Source organism: Falco peregrinus, chromosome 2 (assembly GCF_023634155.1).
Source record: "Falco peregrinus isolate bFalPer1 chromosome 2, bFalPer1.pri, whole genome shotgun sequence".
NCBI lineage: Eukaryota > Metazoa > Chordata > Aves > Falconiformes > Falconidae > Falco > Falco peregrinus.
In genome coordinates, this window is record NC_073722.1 from 5,709,301 (window position 1) to 5,730,089 (window position 20,789).

Genomic DNA, 20,789 nt, shown 5'->3' on the forward strand with positions numbered 1-20,789 from the left:
TTCAGCTGACAGAGATGGATTGCACAACCTGATAAATATAAGGCATTCCTAGAGATGTGCTAACCCAAGTCACCACAAGTGGTTAGGTAATAAAAACATACACAGAGCCATGTATTTAAATTAGCAGAGAGCTTTACTTCTTCTTCTGATAGTGGAGTCCACATGTGGGGAGTGGCCACTTCTCAAACAGAAAAGGGAAAGGTTTGTTCCTCGGTTGGTTTTGAAGCTAAATGCCATTATTCAGTCATGGTGGGTTTCCTCTGGCTAGGTTTTTTATCAGCTGTAATTAAAACAGCCACCTCCTTTCACTCAGCTATCAGCACATACTTAACACAGCTAAATCTACAGCGCTTAATCCCACCAGGAGAATCTTTGTAGCTCTACCCGTGTGTTACCTGACTCAGCTGTAGAAGAAAGCAAGAGAAATTGAAAAACAAGCTTACTGGCATTAAAAAAAAACAACCAAAAAAACCCCAAACCAAAACCAAAAACCAACCCAAAACCCCACGTACAGTTGCAGAAATTAAATGACCCAGGTTTCCTCCACCCACCGAATCAGTATAGTTTTCACATTAATGTTGTTGTTTTCTTATTTCAATTGCATGCTAGAAACGCAGCAGGATACAACTGGGGAGACTGGGATTTGATGCCATAATCCAGGAATGTGGCACTTTTCAAAAATATAATTAATGTTGGAATGAGCTGTCTTGAAGGAGAGAAGTGAGAACTGCTCCACGAGCGTGTTCTTGCTCCGTGTCCCCTGCCACCGTAACGGGCTTTTCTGTCCAGGGCTCGAACACGTGGCTTCCTTCTGGGGAGTGGGGGTTTGCTCAGCCCTTTCATCTCGTGTGTGGATGAAATTTTCACCTAGTAACATCTTAATAGAAAAAGTTGAGCATTCAGTCAGATACCAGGCCTTCAAATAAGCGGTAGGTCGATGGAGACACCCAAACAATTACTCTTTAACAGACTAACATTTTTATAACGTGGCTTTGCAGCGATTAGGGTTTTTGCAGTCTCTGACAGCAAAAGAACTGATAGCAGAGTCAGGACTGAGACATTTTGAAACATGCACAATCCAAAATGACAAGAAAGAAAGAAAGAAAGAAAGACAGAAGGGCTTTTAACGCTTAGCCCGTTTCTAAGTTTCATAGACCCTTGTTTCCTTCTCCTTGGGAATGTTAAAACTATGAGATATATACATTTGTGATGATGTAGTTCAAGTCAGGAGTACTCTCCTATTGGTGAAAACTGAAATAGAACAGAGCTTATTCTAATTTCCATGCAAGGAATCATGTCTCAGTGGATAGTAAAAGGCAGTTTGCTTAGTGCTAAGACACGGAACAATGAGTTGCATATAATGTAAATTACAAGACATGAACGATACAAGTAAGTTATTATCTGTATTAAGCAATAATGAAAATTTTCCTTTCTCACTAAGTTTTTTTTATACAGGCAGATGAAGTAATATTAGCTAATTTGCTGAAAGAGTTAAAAATTATATACAAAGTAATGAAGACATCATCAGTACCCTAGTCGAGTATGTTGTGTAAGCGTAGGCAATCAGTACAGCAGCTAAATGTGAAGTCTACAGAGACAGTTCTCCAAGGAAGAAATAAACTTCATCAAAAAACGTAACTGTGGATATCCGAAGGAGAAATGTAAATGTGCCGGTTGGCTGTATGGTGAGTGAGTAGCGAAAAATGAAGAGACGTGCTGTGGCCTGCACTTGGGAGAGTGAAGGGGGTTTTGCCTCTTGTTAGGTGCCTTTACCGACGTGTACTCTTTCCTGCCGATTTTCTTTAGTGCTATTTGTCTTCAGTTAAGTTTTTGACAGCAAAAACAAGATAGCATAGATCCCCTACCCTTTGGAAAGGCCAAAAATTCATATAGATTCTACCTAAGTTTCAGCCCCTGCGGTGTTTCTCGCTAGTCTCCATTTACCAAACTGACCTGTCAGTGGTTCAGAAAGAGCTAGTGTGTATTGCTGACCTTTATCAGCTGTAACTAAAACAGCCAGCTCCTCTGCTGTTTTAAACCACCGAGCCCTGCCTCTCCAGCTGCTCACCACGCCTGGGAGGAGTACCCAAGGAAAACCTTGGTTTCTCTGACATGGTGCAAGAGATGCGGAAGGGAAGCACATTCTCAGACTTTCACCTTAATTTACAAACCTTTGCATTCTCTCTCTTTTTAATTTGTGCTTAATTTGGGCATGGACCAAACCCCTAGCTCTGCAGCGTTTCCCCTGTACTTTGATTCAACATTCAAATGCTCATGAAGCAGGTTCACGTCGAGGTTCGTCCCTTTGTTCTCAGAGGTTTGCCTGGCTGCTGCCTTTTGCTATCTTTTCTGCCTCTAAGAAAAACTGATGTTATCTTCTAAAGAGAAAACCGAAGACTCTTTGCAGCTGAGGATTTCCTGTGTGCCTATCCCCAGCCTGTGCAGTGACGGCGAGGAGTGGCTGTACGTGGCTGCACTTCTTCGGAGAGCTTGAAGAACAGTCCTTTCACAGAAGCTGAAGAAATCCCCAGCTGCTGGTGCCTTTGATATCAGATAAAGGTCAACCTGTCTCGGAGAAAGCGTGATCGGAAATGCCTCACACCATCCTTCACTTTCTCTTCCTTACCCTGAGATGATTCACCGTACCTTTCGGGGTATGCCTTCACCACCGCACCTACGGTTTTCACTTCAGCTCTTCCGAATAGCTTTGCTGCATCTCATGCCCCAGCCAGCTTAAGCCAGGACCGCCGAGATTTTCAATGAGATGATAAGAAACTATCCACAATGCTTATTATTACAGTAATATTTAATAGCTTTGTTATTGTTGTTGTTGTTGATTGATTTTGCTGTTTGGTGGGGGGGGGGGGGGTTGATATATATATAGGCCTACTAGTATAAGTGTTAAAAATTGAGTTACGCCGGTCTTATCCCAACAGGCACATCTTGTTTCCTTGCACTGAGAGTTGCTGAGGCCCCCCGAGCACGCTGTGGGTCCTGAGCCTCCAGATGCTGACACCCACAAAGTTCCGCCTGGCACAACGTCAAAGCTGCTGATGCCAACGCTTTTGGGAGCTGCAGGCTCCAGTTGTTTCTCCCAACACCCCCCTCTGCGAGGTTACCGCTGCACGGCTCGGCGCGGGAAGTACATGACTTACACTTTCTATAGGTAAGACTGGCTCAACAATTTCATGTAGAATTGTGTTAAGAATTCTGACGTGTGGTTTCTTTCAACTGCTTTTGAATTCCTCTATAGCTTCAGAAATGTTGTTACAGCTGTGAAGATTGTTTATTAACTGACAAATAACTTGCGTAAAGGTAAACACTTTCTCTGCTGAGTTTCCTCAAAGCCATATTGGCTCTAGATAGTTATCACCGCAGAAGATGAGTGATGGGAACAGTAAATATCAAATACTTCAAGTACAGGTTGTTTGTCACCTCTTCTGTCTGAAATGATACTGTGCTGATAGATAGTTCTTGCTTTTCACAGACTGAGCCACCTCGCGTCGCTTAGAAGGAGGAGTGAAGTCCCAGTGTCTGGGACTGGGTACGTGTCCTCCCTCCCAGCCGGGATCTGTGCCTTAGCAGGGGCTGGGAGGTGCCACTTCGGGGGGAACACAACAGTATTCCCAGGTGGGATGCAATGCGGGAGCACTCTTACACGTTACTGGTAGCGGGAGGATCACAGTTCATTCAGTTCATCTTCAGAAAGGTGTAGGTCACTACCTGTAAAGGTCAGTCAAGTGACCTAGAGATGAAACTTGCTTCTGGATGTGGATTAGGAAGGAAACCAAATAAAAAACTGATGATGGACCCTGCTTTTGTTCCATAAAACACACCATTTGGCCCGCCAAAGCTTGCACGACGGAGAAGTAGCATACGACTGCAGAAGGTAGAGGTTATCCCCAGTACGTGATCCTCAAAGTGAAAGTGGAAACCATCATTCAGTCTCTCGAGCCGAAACTATCAGTTATCATTCAGTCTCTCGAGCCTAATTCTTGGAAGTTTTTCAGAAGGATTAACTTTGGGCACAGAGGGCTGGTCTCTCTTCACTTGTCAGTGGGGGAAGCAGGCACTTTTAGACGACAGTTTGGGGATGGAAAATAACTTGGTTGCATCGGATTCCTGTCTGTGTGTCAATCCTCAAATTAAGGCTGTGCCAGGATGTAGTCATAAGGTGTGTCAATCGTCTTCCAAGTTGCCAATTTATTCTCCAGAATTTTAGCTCTCCCTTTTCTAACAAAAGCTTGTCGCGGCTGTAATTTCCAAGAAAAATCTAATGAGCTGACTGTTTGCTGGCGTCCGTGGAGAGCCTTCTGATGCAGCTGTAAGGTTTTCCCTTGTTTCAGTGAAGTGTTGATTCGGGGTGCCAAGTGATAGTAAGCTGCTGCCAGCATTCTTGGTCAGTTTACTGACCCATTTAAGCCCAGTATTATATTTCTAAAATCAAACTCTTACGCTTGGCATAGGGGTTTTTTTAAGGTAGTACCGCCTTTAGAGATGGGGAAGGAAAGGTGTCGTAAGCGATGTTTTTACGGTAGTACCGTAGGAAAATTACATAGGGACATCTGCGGGAAGACGGTCAGTCGCTCAATGTGAGCGTTGGCCGCCGCAGAGCAGAGCTGAGCGGCTCGGTGACCACTTTCACCTGCGGCAACTCACCTACTGCTGCCCCCGACGCTCCCCCGGCCGGTGCTGCTGCAGGGATTGCTGTACGCTGCACGCCTGCGTAAATGCTGCGCCTGTTGGCTTGTCTTTATTCCAAACACGGTTGTTGGGGGAAAGACATCTAAAACACAGCGGGAGAAAGCAGATTTGCTCCGCTAAGCGCCAACCTGCTGGAGTGACAGCTGTTGGTTTTCTTCATCATTTTTGTTCTTCAGTGGGAATTGTTGTTCATTTGAACCGTGCTAGGTTCCAAAGTTTTCGGATGGATTTTACTGAGAACGGTTTTGTGCTCCTAGTGTGTCGGAGAAGGCTTGTGGTGAGCAATCACATTTTCCAAATCCATTAGCAATATTAGTGCAGAATTGGGGTGTTTTTATGACCATGCTGAAGATTTGTATGCTGCGGTCTGTCACTTGAGCCTCTGTAATTGGAAGAAAATATTTATAGTTTGTCTGTATCAGCAGTCTGTTAATTAGAAACTTAGAAGTTTGTGATATTCAGTATATAACCTTTCATGCATAAAGATTTTACTTTGTAGAGAAATACACGGTTGAAGTAAAGTTTTTGTGTACTGACAGAAATTTTAAAAATAATGCAGTTTGGGTATTTTCTTTCCAAGCTTAGCGAAGTTTAATGGAAAAAAAAAATAAAATTGTACTACACCCATGAGCGTGATCTGGGTGGGCAGCCTGTGTCACAGAACACTCTTGTACTGGAATGTTCTTGTTTGTAGGGATTATTTGCTTTTGGATGAATGTTCCTGCTAAGCAGCTCCATGTATTCTTAATACGGTTTGGGTTTGTTGGGTTTTTTTTTCCTTATTTGGGGCAAAACGTGGGAGAACATGTATTTTTTTGTGAAAGAGATTGTAAAAAGCCAGTTTCAGATAAACTTGGGGCTACGGCGATGTTTAGCCAAGCACTGGAAGTCCCAGCTGTTCCAACTCATTGCATGTTGTTATGAAATAATTCTCAGAATTTCGCTTTCTTTTTATATCATTTCCCTGCCTTCTGTTAGTTGCCTTTTAAAACATCTTAGTCACTAAAAAAAACCCAAACGACAAAACCAACAAAACCCAAAGGACCAAACCAACCGCACATCCGAGAGAGCGTGTGGCCGTAAAAGCACTGGTTTTGCAGGCGTCGCTGTGATCCCTTCAGCACCACGGCGGAAGGCAGCGGTGCTGCGCGGGCGGCCGGAGCGTGCGGGCCGGCGCTGCGGGGCGCGCAGCCGGGCGCGGCCACCGACCTTCCCGGTGCGGCCACCGACCTCCCGGTGCCGCGGCGCCGGCTGCGGGGCTGCGGGAGGGGCCGTGTCGCACCTAACGGGCGCATTACGAGGGTGAACGCCTTGCGAAGCCCGCAGCTACCCCGGTAACGGGCCGAGCGCGGCAGGACGCGTTGGTGGGTGTGTGAGCGGCCGTCCCGTCCCACCCGCTGCGCGCTGCTTGCAGGGCGCTGACGCTAAAAGCCACGCAGCGCTCCGGCGGGGCAGCGCGGCGGGGCCCAGCCCGCAGCCTGCCGGTGCCCGGGACGGGCCGCGCTCCGCCTCAGCGCCAGCCCCGGCGCGGCCGTCGGTGCAGGCGGGCACCGGGCGGTCTGCGCCGGTGCGGAGACCCCCGCCGGGCCGCGGCACCTGCGCCGGGCTGGGGCAGTGCCCCCCCCCCCGCACCCCCCGGTGCAGTCCCCCGGCGGCGCCCGCTCTGCCGCGCTCCCCCTGCCGGCCGGCCGCGGCGGGGGCGGCACCGGGGCCGGCGGGGCGCAGCGACGCGGGGCCGGGCGCCGCCACCCGGGACGCGGCAGCGGCGGGGGGGGGGGGGGGGGGGGGGGGGCCGGGCTCGCCCGCGCACGCAGGCGCCCCGCCGCCGGCTGCCCCGGGGGGGCGGGGGGGCGTCCCGCGGCGGCCGCTCGGCGCCGGCGGCCGTGACCCGTGCGGGAGCGGCTCCCGGGAGGGCGGGGAAGTCCACTCCGGGATTTCGGGGGCGCCGCGCAGTGACACATTGACATCACGGGGGCGCGGCCGGGCGGCGGGCGGGGGCTGCGCGCTGAAAGGCGGCGGGGCGCGGCCGGAGTCACTCCGGAACGGCGGCGGGACAGCGCGGAGCGGGCGGCGGGACGGCGCGGCTGCCTACACTGCCCGGGCTGGACTCCGCGCCGGGGCCGCCAATGTGCCTCGGGGAGCAGGCGTGCACCTCGGCCTCAGGTAAGCCCGGGCCGTGCGCGCCGCGCCCCCCCGGGCCCCGGCCCCGCCGGATCAGGTGCGGGCGGGCGGCGAGGGGGCTCCTGCAGCCGGCGGGGAGGGCCGAGGGCTTCGGGGCGGCCGCGCTGCGAGCTGGGGCCCCGCTCCGCCGCCGCCGCCGTGCGGGAGGTGCGGGCGAGGGGCGACCTGCCCGCGCTGCTCCCTCGCCCCTCCGCACCGCACGCCGGGCGGCCGGCGGGCTCTGCGGGGCAGCGGTGCTCGGCCGCGGGCGGGCGGCGGCGGCAGCGCCGGGGCTCCGGGCTGACCGAGCGAGCAGCGCTGAGCCTGTCGCGGTTTGCTGGGAATTGGGGAAACTTCCAGCTGGGTAACCGCTTGCCCTGCCGAACGCGGGGGTCTCCCTTGCGCGCCGGAGCCTTGCCTGAGCCTCTCGAGATGCCGAGGAGGCTCCGGGGACTTTCCGTGCCAGACTCCTGTGCCCAGGGCTGCTCTGCGGTGCCGTGTTCTGCCTGACGTGCTGACCGTGCTCCCAGCCTGTCAATCAGCCTCCAACAGCAACAGCAAGCACATGGCACTGTGCAGAGAGCTCGCAGGGCCATCGCGCTCTGCCTCCAGCTTCGTTTGCAACTTGCCGAGGTGTGCAAGTGCCTCCTCGTGACTTTCCAAAAAAAAAAAAAAAGAGGAAAAAAAAATATCTCGCACTTGGGGTTGTGGTTACACTCGGCCAGAATGGACTTGGCGGCAAGGACCATGCGGTGAAGCCGCCGAGCACCGGACACTGGACCGCTGCTGGGCAGTCGCGCCCCCCCCTCCCCCCCCCCCCTTCCCCCCGGCTTAGGGGGATCGCCCGGTTCTGCTCCCGTCGGGAAAGGGAAGGAACAGCCGGGCAGGAGCCTCGCCTTCCCCGCGCTTACTTGGAGACCTGCAGCGCTCCCGCTCCCCGGTGCCCGCCGCAGCCCTGCGCGCACCGAGCGGACCGGACCGCTCGCGGAACGGGCTCGGTTTAGGTCCCCGTCGGCGCCAGAGCGGCGCGGAGGGGTCCGGCCCCTCGGAGGAGCGAGCCCGGGGAAAGGCGGCCCGCCGAGTGCTGACCCCCGGGAGAGGCGGCGGGCTGCGGGTCTGGATTTCCCCCTGTCCCCCCCCTCGCCGAGCGGGACGTGGGAGAGCTGCGGGGGCTTTGCGGAGCCGAGGACCGCAGCCCGCCGCCTTCCCCGCCCCGCGGGGCTGGGAGGGCGAGGAGCTGGGGCTGCGGGCCCGCCGGGTGGGTTTCCCATTGCTAGTGTCCCCTTGGAAATAAGTAAGTTGGGGGGGTGGAGGGGGGCTTCGTGGTGCCGCGGCACCGGCGCGGCCCTCGGGCTGGCACGGCCGCGGCCGCAGCGGCGAGCAGGTGCCGCGGGGCGCAGAGGCGCGGCGCCCGCCTGGCGAGGGGCGGGCACGGCGGCCCCCTCGGCCCCGGCCCCCTCCGGAGAGACGAGCCAGCGGCGACCGGGCTTCCGCGCCTGGGTCCCGGGGGGCGGCGGTTGGCGGGGGGCAGCGGGGCGGCCTGACGGACCCCGCGGCGGCCGCGGCCCGGTGAGCCCCCGGCGGGGGGTGCCGCGCTCGGGGCCGGCCCTTGCGGGCGGGGAGGGGCCGGCCGCGCACGGGCATCGCCCCAGAGCAGCCCCAGAACCCGCCGCCGAGCCGGCGGGCGGCCTCAGGCGGAGGGGCTGGCGGGGGCAGCCGGCGGCCCCCATCCGCGGCGGCGGGGAATCCCCGGCGCTGCAGCGGCCGGCCGAGCGCTGCCGCTTTAAATGCCGGGAAGTCCGCCCTCCTGAGGCAGCGCCGGCCTCGGCCTCTGCCCTCCCCCTGCCAACGGGGGAGATGTAAGGAGGAGGGGGGGGAAAGCCCTTGTTTTCATTCATAACTTTTTTTTTCCTCCCCCCTCTCCCCTCCTCTTCCTTCCTCCCCGCCAGCGCCGTGCCCCGCTCCCGCTCGGGGCGCGGAGGGCGCCGCGCCGCCGCCCGCCCGGGGCTGCCGGTGGGACCGGGGGGGCTGGCTGTGCCGAGCGGCTGGGGGGGGGGTCGGTGTGGGAGCGGGAGCGGTGACACCCTGGCGGTGGGGGCACTGCAGGCTGTGCCCGCCCTGGGTGCAGAGCCGTGGGGTCTCGCCGCCTCGGCTGTACGTTGGTTTATTTGGGGGGGGGGGGGGGGGGCGACGCGTTTGCGCCGGGGAGGGGGCGGTGGGTGCAGCTCTCCGGCCGGCCCGCAGCTGGCCCTGTCACTCTGCGGGCCGCGCTGGTGTTGCGCTTTCCCCCCAAAGATGGCACTGGATGTCTTTCGCATTTCCTCGGGATTTTACTTTCCGTGCCCCGGGGAGCCCAGCTCCGGCCGGCACAGCTGTAAATCTTCCCCTTCCCACGTCCGTTCACCCTTGCGCTGCTGCTGCGGATTCGTATTCGGCGCTGCGAGGAAGGCGGCTCGTTTTGTGGGTGGATTAAAGTGAACGCGTTGGGGATTTTTGTCTTCCTTCAGTCTGGCGACCCTGAAGCTCACACAGGTGACGTTCGATGTAAAATGAAATCTCCGGCCGCTGGAGGAGCGCACAGACTTAGTCTCCTGGCAGAAGCTGTCGCTCACCACTTCCTAGCGGTCAGAGCGACAGAGATGCCACCTCCCTGTTAGAAGGGACCTTCCCTGCTCCTGCCTGGCCCTCTGCCCCCCTGCCACTCCGCCGTGTCCTCTCCCGAGTGGGGAACAGCTCCGTGCCGGCCGTGCTCTGGGTGGCAAGACGGACTCTCTCATCAGTATTGAATGAGTTTTGGAACTGCTTGGTAGCACTTGCCCTTCTCCTCTTCCAGGTGAACATGCATGACATCGCGGGGGGGGGGGGGCGGGGGGCGCGGTGGAATGACAGAGGACTTCTCCCCAGCTGTCAGTAAAGGAAAGTGGTTTTTCTCGGTTCTGTATATAAATGTGGCTTTCGAGTACTTATCTGAGTTTTTATATAGGTACAGAAGCGTCGCTGCGGTCTTCTCGGTCAGCGCTGCAGCCTTCACGTCGGTAGCTAGGCAGAATGAAACCCAATGAAAACGTTTAACATTTATTTAAAAGATAAGGCTAGAAGATGATGTAGTTATTTGAGAAGCTTTTAATCTGTCTTGCGAAAATGGATCTGTTCTTTCTTTGTGTCTTGTGGTCGGTTGTTTTTTTTGAGCTTTATTTGTCATCTGCTCTTGATGTTCTTGCAAATTCTTAGGCACTTTTTATCTGACACCTAGTTCATCTTAGCCTTTTCTACCCCTTTTTCCTTTGCACCGGTCAGAAAATACTTGAAACCGGGCTCTTTTGCACCCTTGCTTTGATTTTATAAGGAGCATATTAGATCTGTATGCCGCGTTACTTTATTACAGAAAACGCCTTGGCTGCTTGACAGGACTTAGCTCGAGACTCTGCAATGCACGTATGTCACTTTAAAAAGGAAGCTTTCCAAATGCACTGGCAAGGAAATCTGTTGAGCTTTCTGATGCTGCAGATCAGACGGAAGAGTGAGAGTCACGCACGTTCTTTATTCTGCCATATAGAACATGAACTTGATGGTGTTCTTGCCTGTTTCCAACTTAGCTTTGGGGGCTTTCAGAATTGCTGTTGCTAGGTAGACAGATGTTGAATTTCGTAGCAACTGAGAAGCACTTTCCATGGCTTGGCAAGTAAGCGTACAGGTTAATACTGGAGGTTTTGAGTTTAATTTTTTTATATTTTTTTTTTTAAATGGCATTTGCATTCCTCATCTATGATGCTATACGCAGGCTCTCCCCGTTACTGGACTTTGGCCAGATCCTCAGCGTTGTTGTAATCCCCTGCTGAAAGAGATCAGTACCAGGTGGCTAGGGTAGGGCAATTTGTGGTTTGCCATATAATTTCTGTTTTCAAAAAGTACCCCAATTTTTTATTCCTTTTTTTGCCCTTGATCCTGTGTACGTGTGTATATATGTACGCAGACAATGTTTATTTATACCTTCTGTCTCGTTATTATTTTAGGATTTCAGATGCATGCCAGGTTCCCACTGAATGCCAGAAGTAGAGATCACTACAGATGGAGCCCCAAAGTCAACATGGCAGCGGCGGTTCACTAGTGGTGATTCAGCAGCCCTCCCTGGACAGCCGGCAGCGGTTGGACTATGAAAGAGAGAGCCAGCCAACAACTATCTTGTCGCTGGACCAGATCAAGGCGATCAGGGGCAGCAACGAATACACCGAAGGTCCATCTGTGGTGAAAAAATCTGGTCCGCGGACAGCACCGAGGCAAGAGAAGCATGAGAGGACTCACGAAATTATACCAATTAATGTGAATAATAATTACGAACACAGACCCAGTCATGTGGGGCACGTGGCGCATCAGCATAACGCGCGGGCTCCCGTCTTGAGCAGGTCGACCAGCACGGGGAGCGCGGCTAGCTCTGGGAGCAACAGCAGTGCTTCCTCCGAGCAAGGACTGCTGGGGCGGTCGCCTCCATCCAGGCTGGGCTCGGGCCACAGATCCGACCGGACAATCCGGACGCAGCCCAAGCAGTCGTCTCTGATTGTCGATGATCTGAAGGGTCCTTTGAAAGAGGACTTGACGCAGCACAAGTTTATCTGCGAACAGTGTGGGAAGTGCAAGTGTGGCGAGTGCACGGCCCCGAGGGCCCTCCCCTCTTGCTTGGCCTGCAACCGGCAGTGCTTGTGCTCTGCGGAGAGCATGGTGGAGTACGGCACCTGCATGTGTTTGGTCAAAGGGATCTTCTACCACTGTTCTAACGACGATGAAGGGGACTCTTACGCGGATAATCCCTGCTCTTGTTCCCAGTCACACTGCTGTTCTAGGTACCTGTGCATGGGAGCGATGTCCTTGTTTCTGCCTTGCTTGCTCTGCTACCCTCCGGCGAAAGGATGCCTAAAACTCTGTCGAGGGTGTTACGATCGCATCAATCGTCCAGGTTGCCGATGCAAGAACTCCAACACGGTCTATTGTAAACTGGAGAGCTGCCCCTCGCGGGGTCAGGGCAAGCCCTCATGATTTTTGGAGGGAGGTTTACTTCTTCCAACTTCAGTTTTTCAGGTTGTAGCTGATTTGGGTTTTTCCCTTTCCTTTCTTTTTTTTGTTTTTGTTTTGTTTTGTTTCCCTTTCCCCAGTTTGGGGGAGAGGGGGCTGTTCTTTTGCTTTCCCTTCTGTCTCCCCAACTTAAAATACACAAGCTCTTTGCATCTTTGCTCTCCTCTTCCTATTGACTTGGCTGAATGTGGAGTGTTTTCCATAGCCGTTGCTGCTCTTTGGTAAGTGTGGACCTGGTATCTGCATCTGCCGCTCACTTTGGCAGGGTCTTTTGAGTTTGTAACTGAACCACTCCTGAAAGAGACAGTGAGGGCTCACTGGACTCTTGAAGCTTCTTGCTCTGTGAATACCTTCCCAAAGATGTTTTTCATTCTTGGCATTTATATGTTTGGGTTTTTTCCTTAACTCCCCTGGGTTCCAAGGAGGAGTAACTTTCATGAGTGAGCTGGATTGTGAAATAACTTTTTGTGTGTGTTCTTTTGGAGAGGGATGTAAAATAAAGGCTTTACCAAATGAAAGGCCTGACTCTTCTATAAGCAGCCTGCTTTTCCCGCCCCCCCCCCCCCCCCCCTCTTTTTCTTTGTCTATACTTTTGGAACATTCTCAGTCCTGAGAATTACTCTGCCTCCCTTTTTTTAAGTTTTCGATGTAACTTCAGTTTTTGCTACACTATGTAGATCTTCACATTGGAGACATTATGGCTGCAGCGTACTCATTTATTTCTTTTGCTGTCAAGTCTTTGAAGGATATTGCTCACTCCACCCTCTTACTCCTGTTTTTGTAGTCTTACCAGTATCAGTTGATATTAAAATTGGTGGTGTTCATGTATCCAAACAGCCTTCAGGTGTCATTGAGTCACCTAAATGCTCTTGAATCCTTTGAGTTTCTTGTGATCCTTTGCTTTAGTGAATTTAGCTCTGCTCTGTACTTCATAATTTTATTCTGTCCCTGTTTTATTGCCTTAGCCACAAATTGTGGTCCTTTTTTGTATATTTTATGTATAAAACACAAAGTTGAATCCCAACTATTTTTAAGACAAAAGTCTGTTAAAACTTTTTTTTATTGTAAAGAATATTTATTATGTGAATCTCTATTATTTTATGATATTTATTACAAAAGACTTTGAAAAATGTACTCATGTCTGAATATAACAAAATATCAATACTTAATGAAATAAGGATGACACGAAGAAAGTACATATGTTAACTATAATGCAGAAAATATATTAATTAATGAAAATGGCTCTTGAGTTCTTTTGTTATAATGACAGGGTGTGAGCTGCATATGCGTATTACAGGGTTGTTGGGTTTTCTCCTCTTTGTGGTCTGTCAGGTAGCAAACAACTCCCTATTGATACTTCAAAACCACTAGTCTGTGCTCTAGTTTAGTTTACCTAATTTTAAGCTTGCTAGCCGTATATCAAGTAAGCTTTTGCTTTGGGATATTTAGAACAACTGAATGTATATGTTGGGCTTAACAGTGCCAAGAAGCGTAGGCCTATTTATTTACCAGAGCATTTGTAAATACGGTTGTGGAGGAGGAAACCATAACTTCAAGGGGTTTTTGGTGTCCTAAAGAGCACCAAATTAACATGTAAACCTATTTTAAATTTTCCTATATAAAACTTCTTGGCTGGTTAAATTGTACGTCAATTGAAGTAATGAATCTACCAAACTCAAATCTAAATAAAACGCAAGAGGCAGGGTGAATAATAATGGTTGTGTTGCTGTAGTTTGCTAGCTTTGAATTTTGTGCGTGTTGGTGCCTACGTCTACAGCTTGTTTGGTTCTTTTCCCATATGTTTTTCCCAATGTCAACTGAATCTATCTTCTGCCCTTAAATTAAAGGCTCTTATGGGTGACCTAGGTGTCACAGCTGCTTGTGGCCATTTAACACATACTCAACAAAAAAGCTTTTAATTAAAGAGTGAATGGGGGAACCTCATTCTTCTGTTCTTGTGGGTCAAGGCTAACATCACAATTCTTAGAAAGTAAAAGGTTTATTAAATGGATGTAATTTCACATGGTGCTGTGTAAGTGGTTCTAGAGAAACTCCACTTCAAGAACACAGTAATAACTTGACAGATGTGTCGTATCTTGAGTTTTGAAGTCCTGCTGCTTTGAATTGCCGTATTCAAGCTGTTCTGACTCCTAGCATATTGACGATTTGAATTAGCTCACCTTTTGTAGTTAACTCTGTCAAAGCTGATCCAGCGTCATATAATGAGCTGATTGAAAAGTTGCGTTCTTTATTAAATGGCACGGATGACTTCTGTGAGGTGTAAAGTGAAATTGTCGTCTGGCTGCATCTAGGAAACCACTTGCTTTGCAGTACGCAGTTGGTAATACTGCTCTCCCAGCCTCAGCGTGACAAAATTGACAGGCTGGGAGGCTTGTGGGGCGGCAGTGTATATACACAAAGTCTGCTTTCCAAGATTTATTCTTCATGAGATGAAGCACAGCCAAGAGAAGAATGTTTCTGAGGAGTAGGCGACTTGCCTTGCACTACTTTCCTATCACCGATACTTCTCTAACAGTGACAGCTGCAAACAGCCCTTGGGAGACAATGAAATCCTTGTCAAACAGTCACCATTCGTCAGATGGGACCATTTTTAAGACTCTGTACTGACACTCAAAAATACCGAGCCAACTGTATTCATAACTGGATACAACCCAGCTCTGTGTTGAGTAAGTTTGCTTGAAGGGTGTTAGATTATTCCTCTTCAAGAAAAATGTCCTGCTTACCTCTGCCTCTTTTTTTTTTTTTTTTTTTTTGTGTGTGTGTGTGTGTTTAATCAGATTGATGTAGGAATTTGGTTTGGTTTGGTTTGCTTCCTAGCAAAAGAGAAGAAAGCCCAAAGGAGCCACATGTACTCTTGTCTTTTAATGATTATTTTCCTTCACAAGCTATGTCACAGTGCTTTTTCAGATTTCTTAAAAAACAATCAACAAAACCTATGCTCCCTTTGCCAGCTAAACTTTGGGAATAACTGCAGGTTGCAGTTTAGGAGGAAAATTTTGATTTTGACCTGCACAGTAATGAGAAGATGACAGTTCCTTACATGTCTTAAATGGTATTCTGCCAGGTGTTACCTAGAGAAGGCAGCGTTAAAGCAACGAGAGTAGGCTGTATTGTTTGTACTTATTATACATCTATATATTTGAATTCACTTTCAGGCCCCCTGGAATGTAGGGTCGTTGCCTTATGTTACAGAAATGACTGTGACTTCTTTCAGGCAGACGGATTTTGTGGTGCAGAACCGCGCAGGATTGTCTGAGAGCAAACGAATGTCTTCCTTAGCGGAAAGAAATGAGCAAGCTGACAGATGTATGAAGTAAGCCTCCCCCACTTGAATAGACTAAAAATTACTTTTAAGTATGCCCTGAGTGGTCAGTCATCACAATCTGTTCTACTTTGTACAATACAGCAACTGAAATGATCACCTAGAGATACGTGGTTTATTGTGAGGGGCTTTGCTAAAGGCTGGTGAGATTTCTGGCGATTAGGAGACTGAGGTGTACGTTTGAGTTCTTCAGCCCCAGATTTGTCGGGGCTGTTCAGGGTTACTTTCTACCTGTCTGTAGACTGCCAGACTGTCAGAGGTCCGTGACGACGTAGATCGTAAAACCCGTTTCTTAACTCTTTTCAGATAGCTTTGAGATCTTATTTTGAAAAATAAAAGGGAACTCTCTATAAAATGAGCGTGTAATTAGGCGGTAAGTCCAGCTGACCTACTAACCTAATTGTATAGGTTGGTGATGGATTTGGACAAGCTTGCCATCTGGTTATATGCAGCAGAGTCCTGAAGTGTGTCACATAAGGTCTGGGATGAAGGAAAAAGGGAAGTCCCTCCAGCAAGCTGGAGTTCAGGTCTCAGTTTGCTTAGTGTCTTGAAACTCGTGGTAAGAGATGAGTGTTGGAAAGGGATGGTGTATCATGTTCCGCGTTCCCTGCTGGAGTAACACAGGGCTAGGGTGTGAATTTGAGAGAGTCGGGGTGTTTCGCTAAAAACGGCTTCATGACACTAATGCTAGTGTGGATGATAGCGCTTAACAAATGAAAAGTACTTGCTCTTGTTTATGGTTCCATATCATAAAGACAGGTGGGAGAAGATTAGCTCCTCCGTGCTAAAGCAGATCTGTTAAGAGGGATTAAAAGGGCTCGATGAAGTGATTTAATGGACTTAGATAAGTAAGAGATTTTTGTCCTGGAGGAATGTTCAGGACTCACTGATACTTGTGTATTTCTCGTTCTGCTAAAATTACCTCCAGATTCTAAGGAACCCTGATTAATTGTTGGCTTTCTTCCAACTGGAACATTTGTGTCAGTCATGGTGGTGCTTCAAAAAACCTGGAGTAACTTTTTGTTCTGGTATTGTACAGCTGGATTTACCAGCCTTAACAGTGCAGGGGTTGCACAGGTCTTCTGTTTAGCTTTCAGCAGTGGGCAAGTTGCTTTTAGGGCAGGTCTTAATCGTTTGGACTTCCTCACTGTGGTTGTTTTTCACCTTTCTTTCACTGATGGGAGTAGCTGAGGCATGGCTTCTGCCGCTGTTGTTAGTTGTAGTTAGCCATATGGCATATCTAGCCATATCTTCACCATCTAGCCGCGTGGGGCCTGTGTTAACAAGCCTTATGCTTATTGGAAGGATCTATTAAAAAAAACCTTACCAGCTACCCAGAAAGTTTCCTTCCGCATGTTCTGCCTGCACGTTAGAGGATGGACTTGGGCTATCACGGGTGCACAGGACTGATGCCCCACTCTGCTGTGGAGGGATAAGGACGGTCTGTGAGTCGGGCTCAGCTTTCTGGTGCCCTCTTGGCACTTAAAAATCCCAGCACAGAGCTATTCCGGCTCTTTGCGCATGCTTGCGGTGGGGACGCTGGCTCACCACAAGCTGAGAGCTCTTGGCAGTGCATGTCCCCACCACCCAGGCCCTCAGCAAACACTTGTCGGAGGCACAGTTCCCTGCAAGCACCACGATGACAAACTTTTCAGTTGCATATTCTGTGCCTGTGTATGTGTATGCACGTGCTTTGAAATAAGCTTTGGGTTTTACGTACGCGGATAGCAGTGGATAGGTACTGATTTGCTCTGACTTCCAGCCTGATGGGGAATACCTTGCTGTGTCTGTATGCGTCTATCCTGTTAGGTGCAATGTCTCTTGGCTGGAGTGTTACATTCCGCCTTGGTGGCCTGCTAAAGGCTAAAAGAGTATGGATGGACTGGCCACCGTATTAGAAGCCAGCAGAGCTGGAACAAAGTGTTATTCCCGGCATGGTATTTACGGCTCGGGTTATATTTGTGATAAAAGAGATGCAGTGCTGTTTTTCCCGGTATAATGCTTGCAGCTCCCGCTTCTCATGAAGGTGTCTTGAGGTGGGATACTTCCTCATTTACTTGTCAATAAACACAGATACAGGGCAGGTTGCCTGCAGACCACACATGGTCTTATTTCTTAGGTTTAAGTATATAAAATGTAAAATATATATATGAAACCCTAGTCTTTCTGAGTAACCTGTGGCTTTAGCTTCAAAAAAGGACCAGAAATTCATCCAGATCTTCCAATATTCCTGACATGTGCACGGGTCAGTGTTGTCAAAAGAAGCAAAAGTGTACTTCCAGGGAATGACATTGTTGTGCGTATTACAAAATTAGCTATCTTCAGCTTGGAAATGTAATTGTTGTGAGTGGCTCTTTTTTTTTTTTTTTTTTTTTGAAGGAAAGAAACATACATTTATTTTAGTAGTTCTTAGAGAAAGGTGTGCCCGATAGCCATGCCTCTTTTGCATTATAAGCATGCCCCGTTTTGTAAACCTTTGTATACATGTACAGTGCTATGAATCTGAAAACAAATATCCTACAGAATACATTGTCAAAAGGCACAAACGTTTAACAGAGGTTCTGTCCCAAAGGGCTGAACCTCATTGTGTTTGTGCAATAAGGAGCACAAAGGGACTTGCGTCCTGCCTGACCCTTCAGGGTCGCTACCGTCGTATGACTGCTGCTACACCAGGGAATATTTCTTCTGAATGAAGTTGATGGATTTACACCACTGATTAAGGTGGCCAGGTGACAGCGTACTTACACTGGGACCTAATGCCACTGCAAGCGGTTCTGAATGGATTTGATGCCAGTGGTAGGGTCTTCTCCTTTTTTTGCATCTGTTAATTGGGTGGGTTAATGCAACACACCATCTTACAAATGTCTAGCAACCACAAGTGTTATGATGTCCTAGGTTTGTATGATAAAGTAACTGTGAGAAGTAGCTGGAATACCCCAAATCCACGCTGATATTGCGTAACTGATTAACTACTTAATGGATACTGTAAATGAAATCACCTGTCTTAGGGCACATGCTTCAACTTCCAAACCATCTGACAGTTCTTCCAGTGCTGTGAGGATTCCTCTTCCACACTTTTAAGCAGGAGTCAAAAAGTTGAAGTTACCTGCCCTGGTAAAGGTCTTCTCCGAAGCATCATTTCTTGTGTCATGTTTGATTTGATGCTTTTGGATCTGTGTTCTTTATGAATGGGACACTTCAAAATGAAAATGAATAATCTAGTTTCCTGGAAGGACGGGGGAGGTGCTGGGGCTCTTCTCTGACCTGGATATTAGGAGATTGCACAGTACCTTCTTTTTAATATCAATGTCTTCTAGCTGCCCTTGCTCAAAATCCATTTTCAGCAACATTTATTTCTTACCAAAATCAAGTCTCATTTATCCAACCCCTTCTTTTTAGAGGATAATTGTACACTTGTTAATTTTTCTACATAGCATGCAAAGTTCTTCTAGATGAAACATGCTATGACTACATGAGACGTCTGTGCTATTACACGTGCTGATTTGGTACATTTCTATGTGTTCTGTATCTCTTCTGAATCGCGGTGAGGATGAGCCTGGTTAGTCAGGGTAGGAAATACAGTGTAGTTGGATCTCGTGATTTTGTTGGGGTCCAAAGTTCAGATCTAGGTATGAGCTTTGCCAAAGTTTGGTGGTACCCGGTGTCTGGTCTTGAGTTTACTGATCTGCAAGAATATGCGAGGAAGTACATGTGTTGTAGTTGAAAATGCGTCAGTCCTGCTGCACTAAATAGTCAAAGGGTCTCTCTGGGAGCAAGTGGCAGACATATAAGAAGCCCTTCTGGAACCTCCATAGGGATCTGGGGCTGTTTATTCTGGAGAAAAGGAGGGTGGCGGACACACACACACACACACAGACGACCTTATAGCTCTCTACACCTGCCTGACAGGGGCTGTAGGCAGGTGGGGGTCGTTCTGTTCTCCCAGATAAGTGACAGGACAAGAGGAAACAGCCTCAAGTTGCACCAGGGGAGGTTTATGTTGGATGTTAGGAAAAACTTCTTCACTGAAAGAGTAGTGAAGCACCTGAACAGGCTGCCCAGGGCCGGGGTTCACTCACCATCCTATATACGTGTAGATGTGGTGCTTAGGGACATGGTTTAGTGGTGGACTTGGCAGTGCTGGGTTAACGGTTGGACTTGATGACCGTAAAGGTATTTTCCAACCTAAATGATTCTGTGATTTTCGTATGGGCTTTCAGATCCTGAGCTTTCGAGCCTCTGTGCTTGTTTCCCCCCTTTCCATCCCTTGCCCTGTACTGGAGCAGGAGCACTTGCCGTGGTAGTTGCAGAGTGATCCATCACTGCTGCCAGCTGCAGATAACATTCCCTGTAAATGTTAATCTGATTTGCTGTTCCTGCTGACAACTCTTAACACACCAGCTTTGGGATAACTTCATCTGTTCAGGTGGCAAAAATTGCAATTGCTCCTTAACAAGTAGCTCAAAGCATTTTGCACTTGGACTTAAATTCTTTTAAATCAACTATACCTGATAAAACAGCTCTGAGGAAAATATTTCCCTTTTGCTGCTGGGAAAACTGAGGCCGGAGGGCTGCGTGGAGTCACGCTGGGAGGCACGAGCACGACCAGGAGCCTTTGCCCTACAGGGTGGTGTTTTACTTACTAAGGCTTTCTTCCTAAAAAGCAGATGGGAAAACCTCTTCACGCCTGAAAGGGTAGCACTTTCTGGAGGATATTTCGAAGTTGTACATTGTAACATGCCACAGATCGTGTGTCTGTGCAGGCGTTTGACTACGGTGGTTTAGAAGCAGTAAAGGTATTTTCCGGGGAAAAATATATATAAGCCTAACACAGGGACCAACTTAAAATGTTCTTGATACAGCACGCTGTACAGCATGGTAATGAACAGCTCCACATTTATTAGGTTTAGAGGGTATTTTTAAATAATATTTGAAAATGGCACTGATCCTGATCTCCAGGTGTCAGCGTCTGGATATGTGGGAAACTAGGTAGGAGCCTAAAGAATACATGTTACTTGCAGGGCTAGGAGCTAGAGCCATATCCTATGGCCTTCTAATTAAAACTCTTTATTTCCACAGATTTATTCTGTGGGCCTTACTAAATAGATCAGCCTTGGGTTTCTAATGGTGACTACTTGAGGAGGAATGTAGCCTTTGTTACTCTGAATAGTTGGGAGCAGATTACCGGGCTGCCAATTTCCTGTTGCCTTTCAGAGCTGCAATTTGAGCCCTATTTGCTCCTGGCTCTTGCACAATTGGAAACAATGGGTGGCTTCTTTCAGGTTTCACTTCAGAGCTCTCAGAAACTGGGGAAGTGGCAAAAGCCCTACTTTACAGGTAATTAACAATAGATAATGTTTGCTCTGCGGTTCCTTCCCCCCCCCCTTTTTTTAAAAAAAAAAACTGATCAAGGTAGAAGTACACAACCGAGCTCCCAGTATAGGTACTGCACCAGTAGGCTTGTGGATGCAGCCCCAGACATAACCCTAGCAAGGTGATGGTGCTGGGGCAAACG

At 49.4% G+C, this 20,789-nt stretch overlaps 1 protein-coding gene across 4 annotated transcripts; it reads left to right on the top strand.

The window, feature by feature from the left end:
- Nucleotides 1-1,876: 1,876 nt before the first annotated feature.
- On the top strand, nucleotides 1,877-13,174 carry SPRY1 (sprouty RTK signaling antagonist 1). 4 transcript variants are annotated; one of them, XM_027777456.2, is made up of 3 exons: nucleotides 1,877-2,654; nucleotides 2,937-3,166; nucleotides 10,878-13,174. In XM_027777456.2, exon 3 carries the CDS (start codon nucleotides 10,933-10,935, stop codon nucleotides 11,893-11,895), a length of 963 nt encoding a protein of 320 aa, XP_027633257.1. In that variant the 5' UTR covers nucleotides 1,877-2,654; nucleotides 2,937-3,166; nucleotides 10,878-10,932; the 3' UTR covers nucleotides 11,896-13,174. The 4 variants fall into 4 exon arrangements, with proteins under 4 accessions (XP_027633257.1, XP_055653074.1, XP_055653073.1 ...); XM_055797099.1 differs by having other exon boundaries at nucleotides 1,877-3,166; XM_055797098.1 differs by lacking the exons at nucleotides 1,877-2,654; nucleotides 2,937-3,166 and adding an exon at nucleotides 6,708-6,867.
- Nucleotides 13,175-20,789: the final 7,615 nt, after the last annotated feature.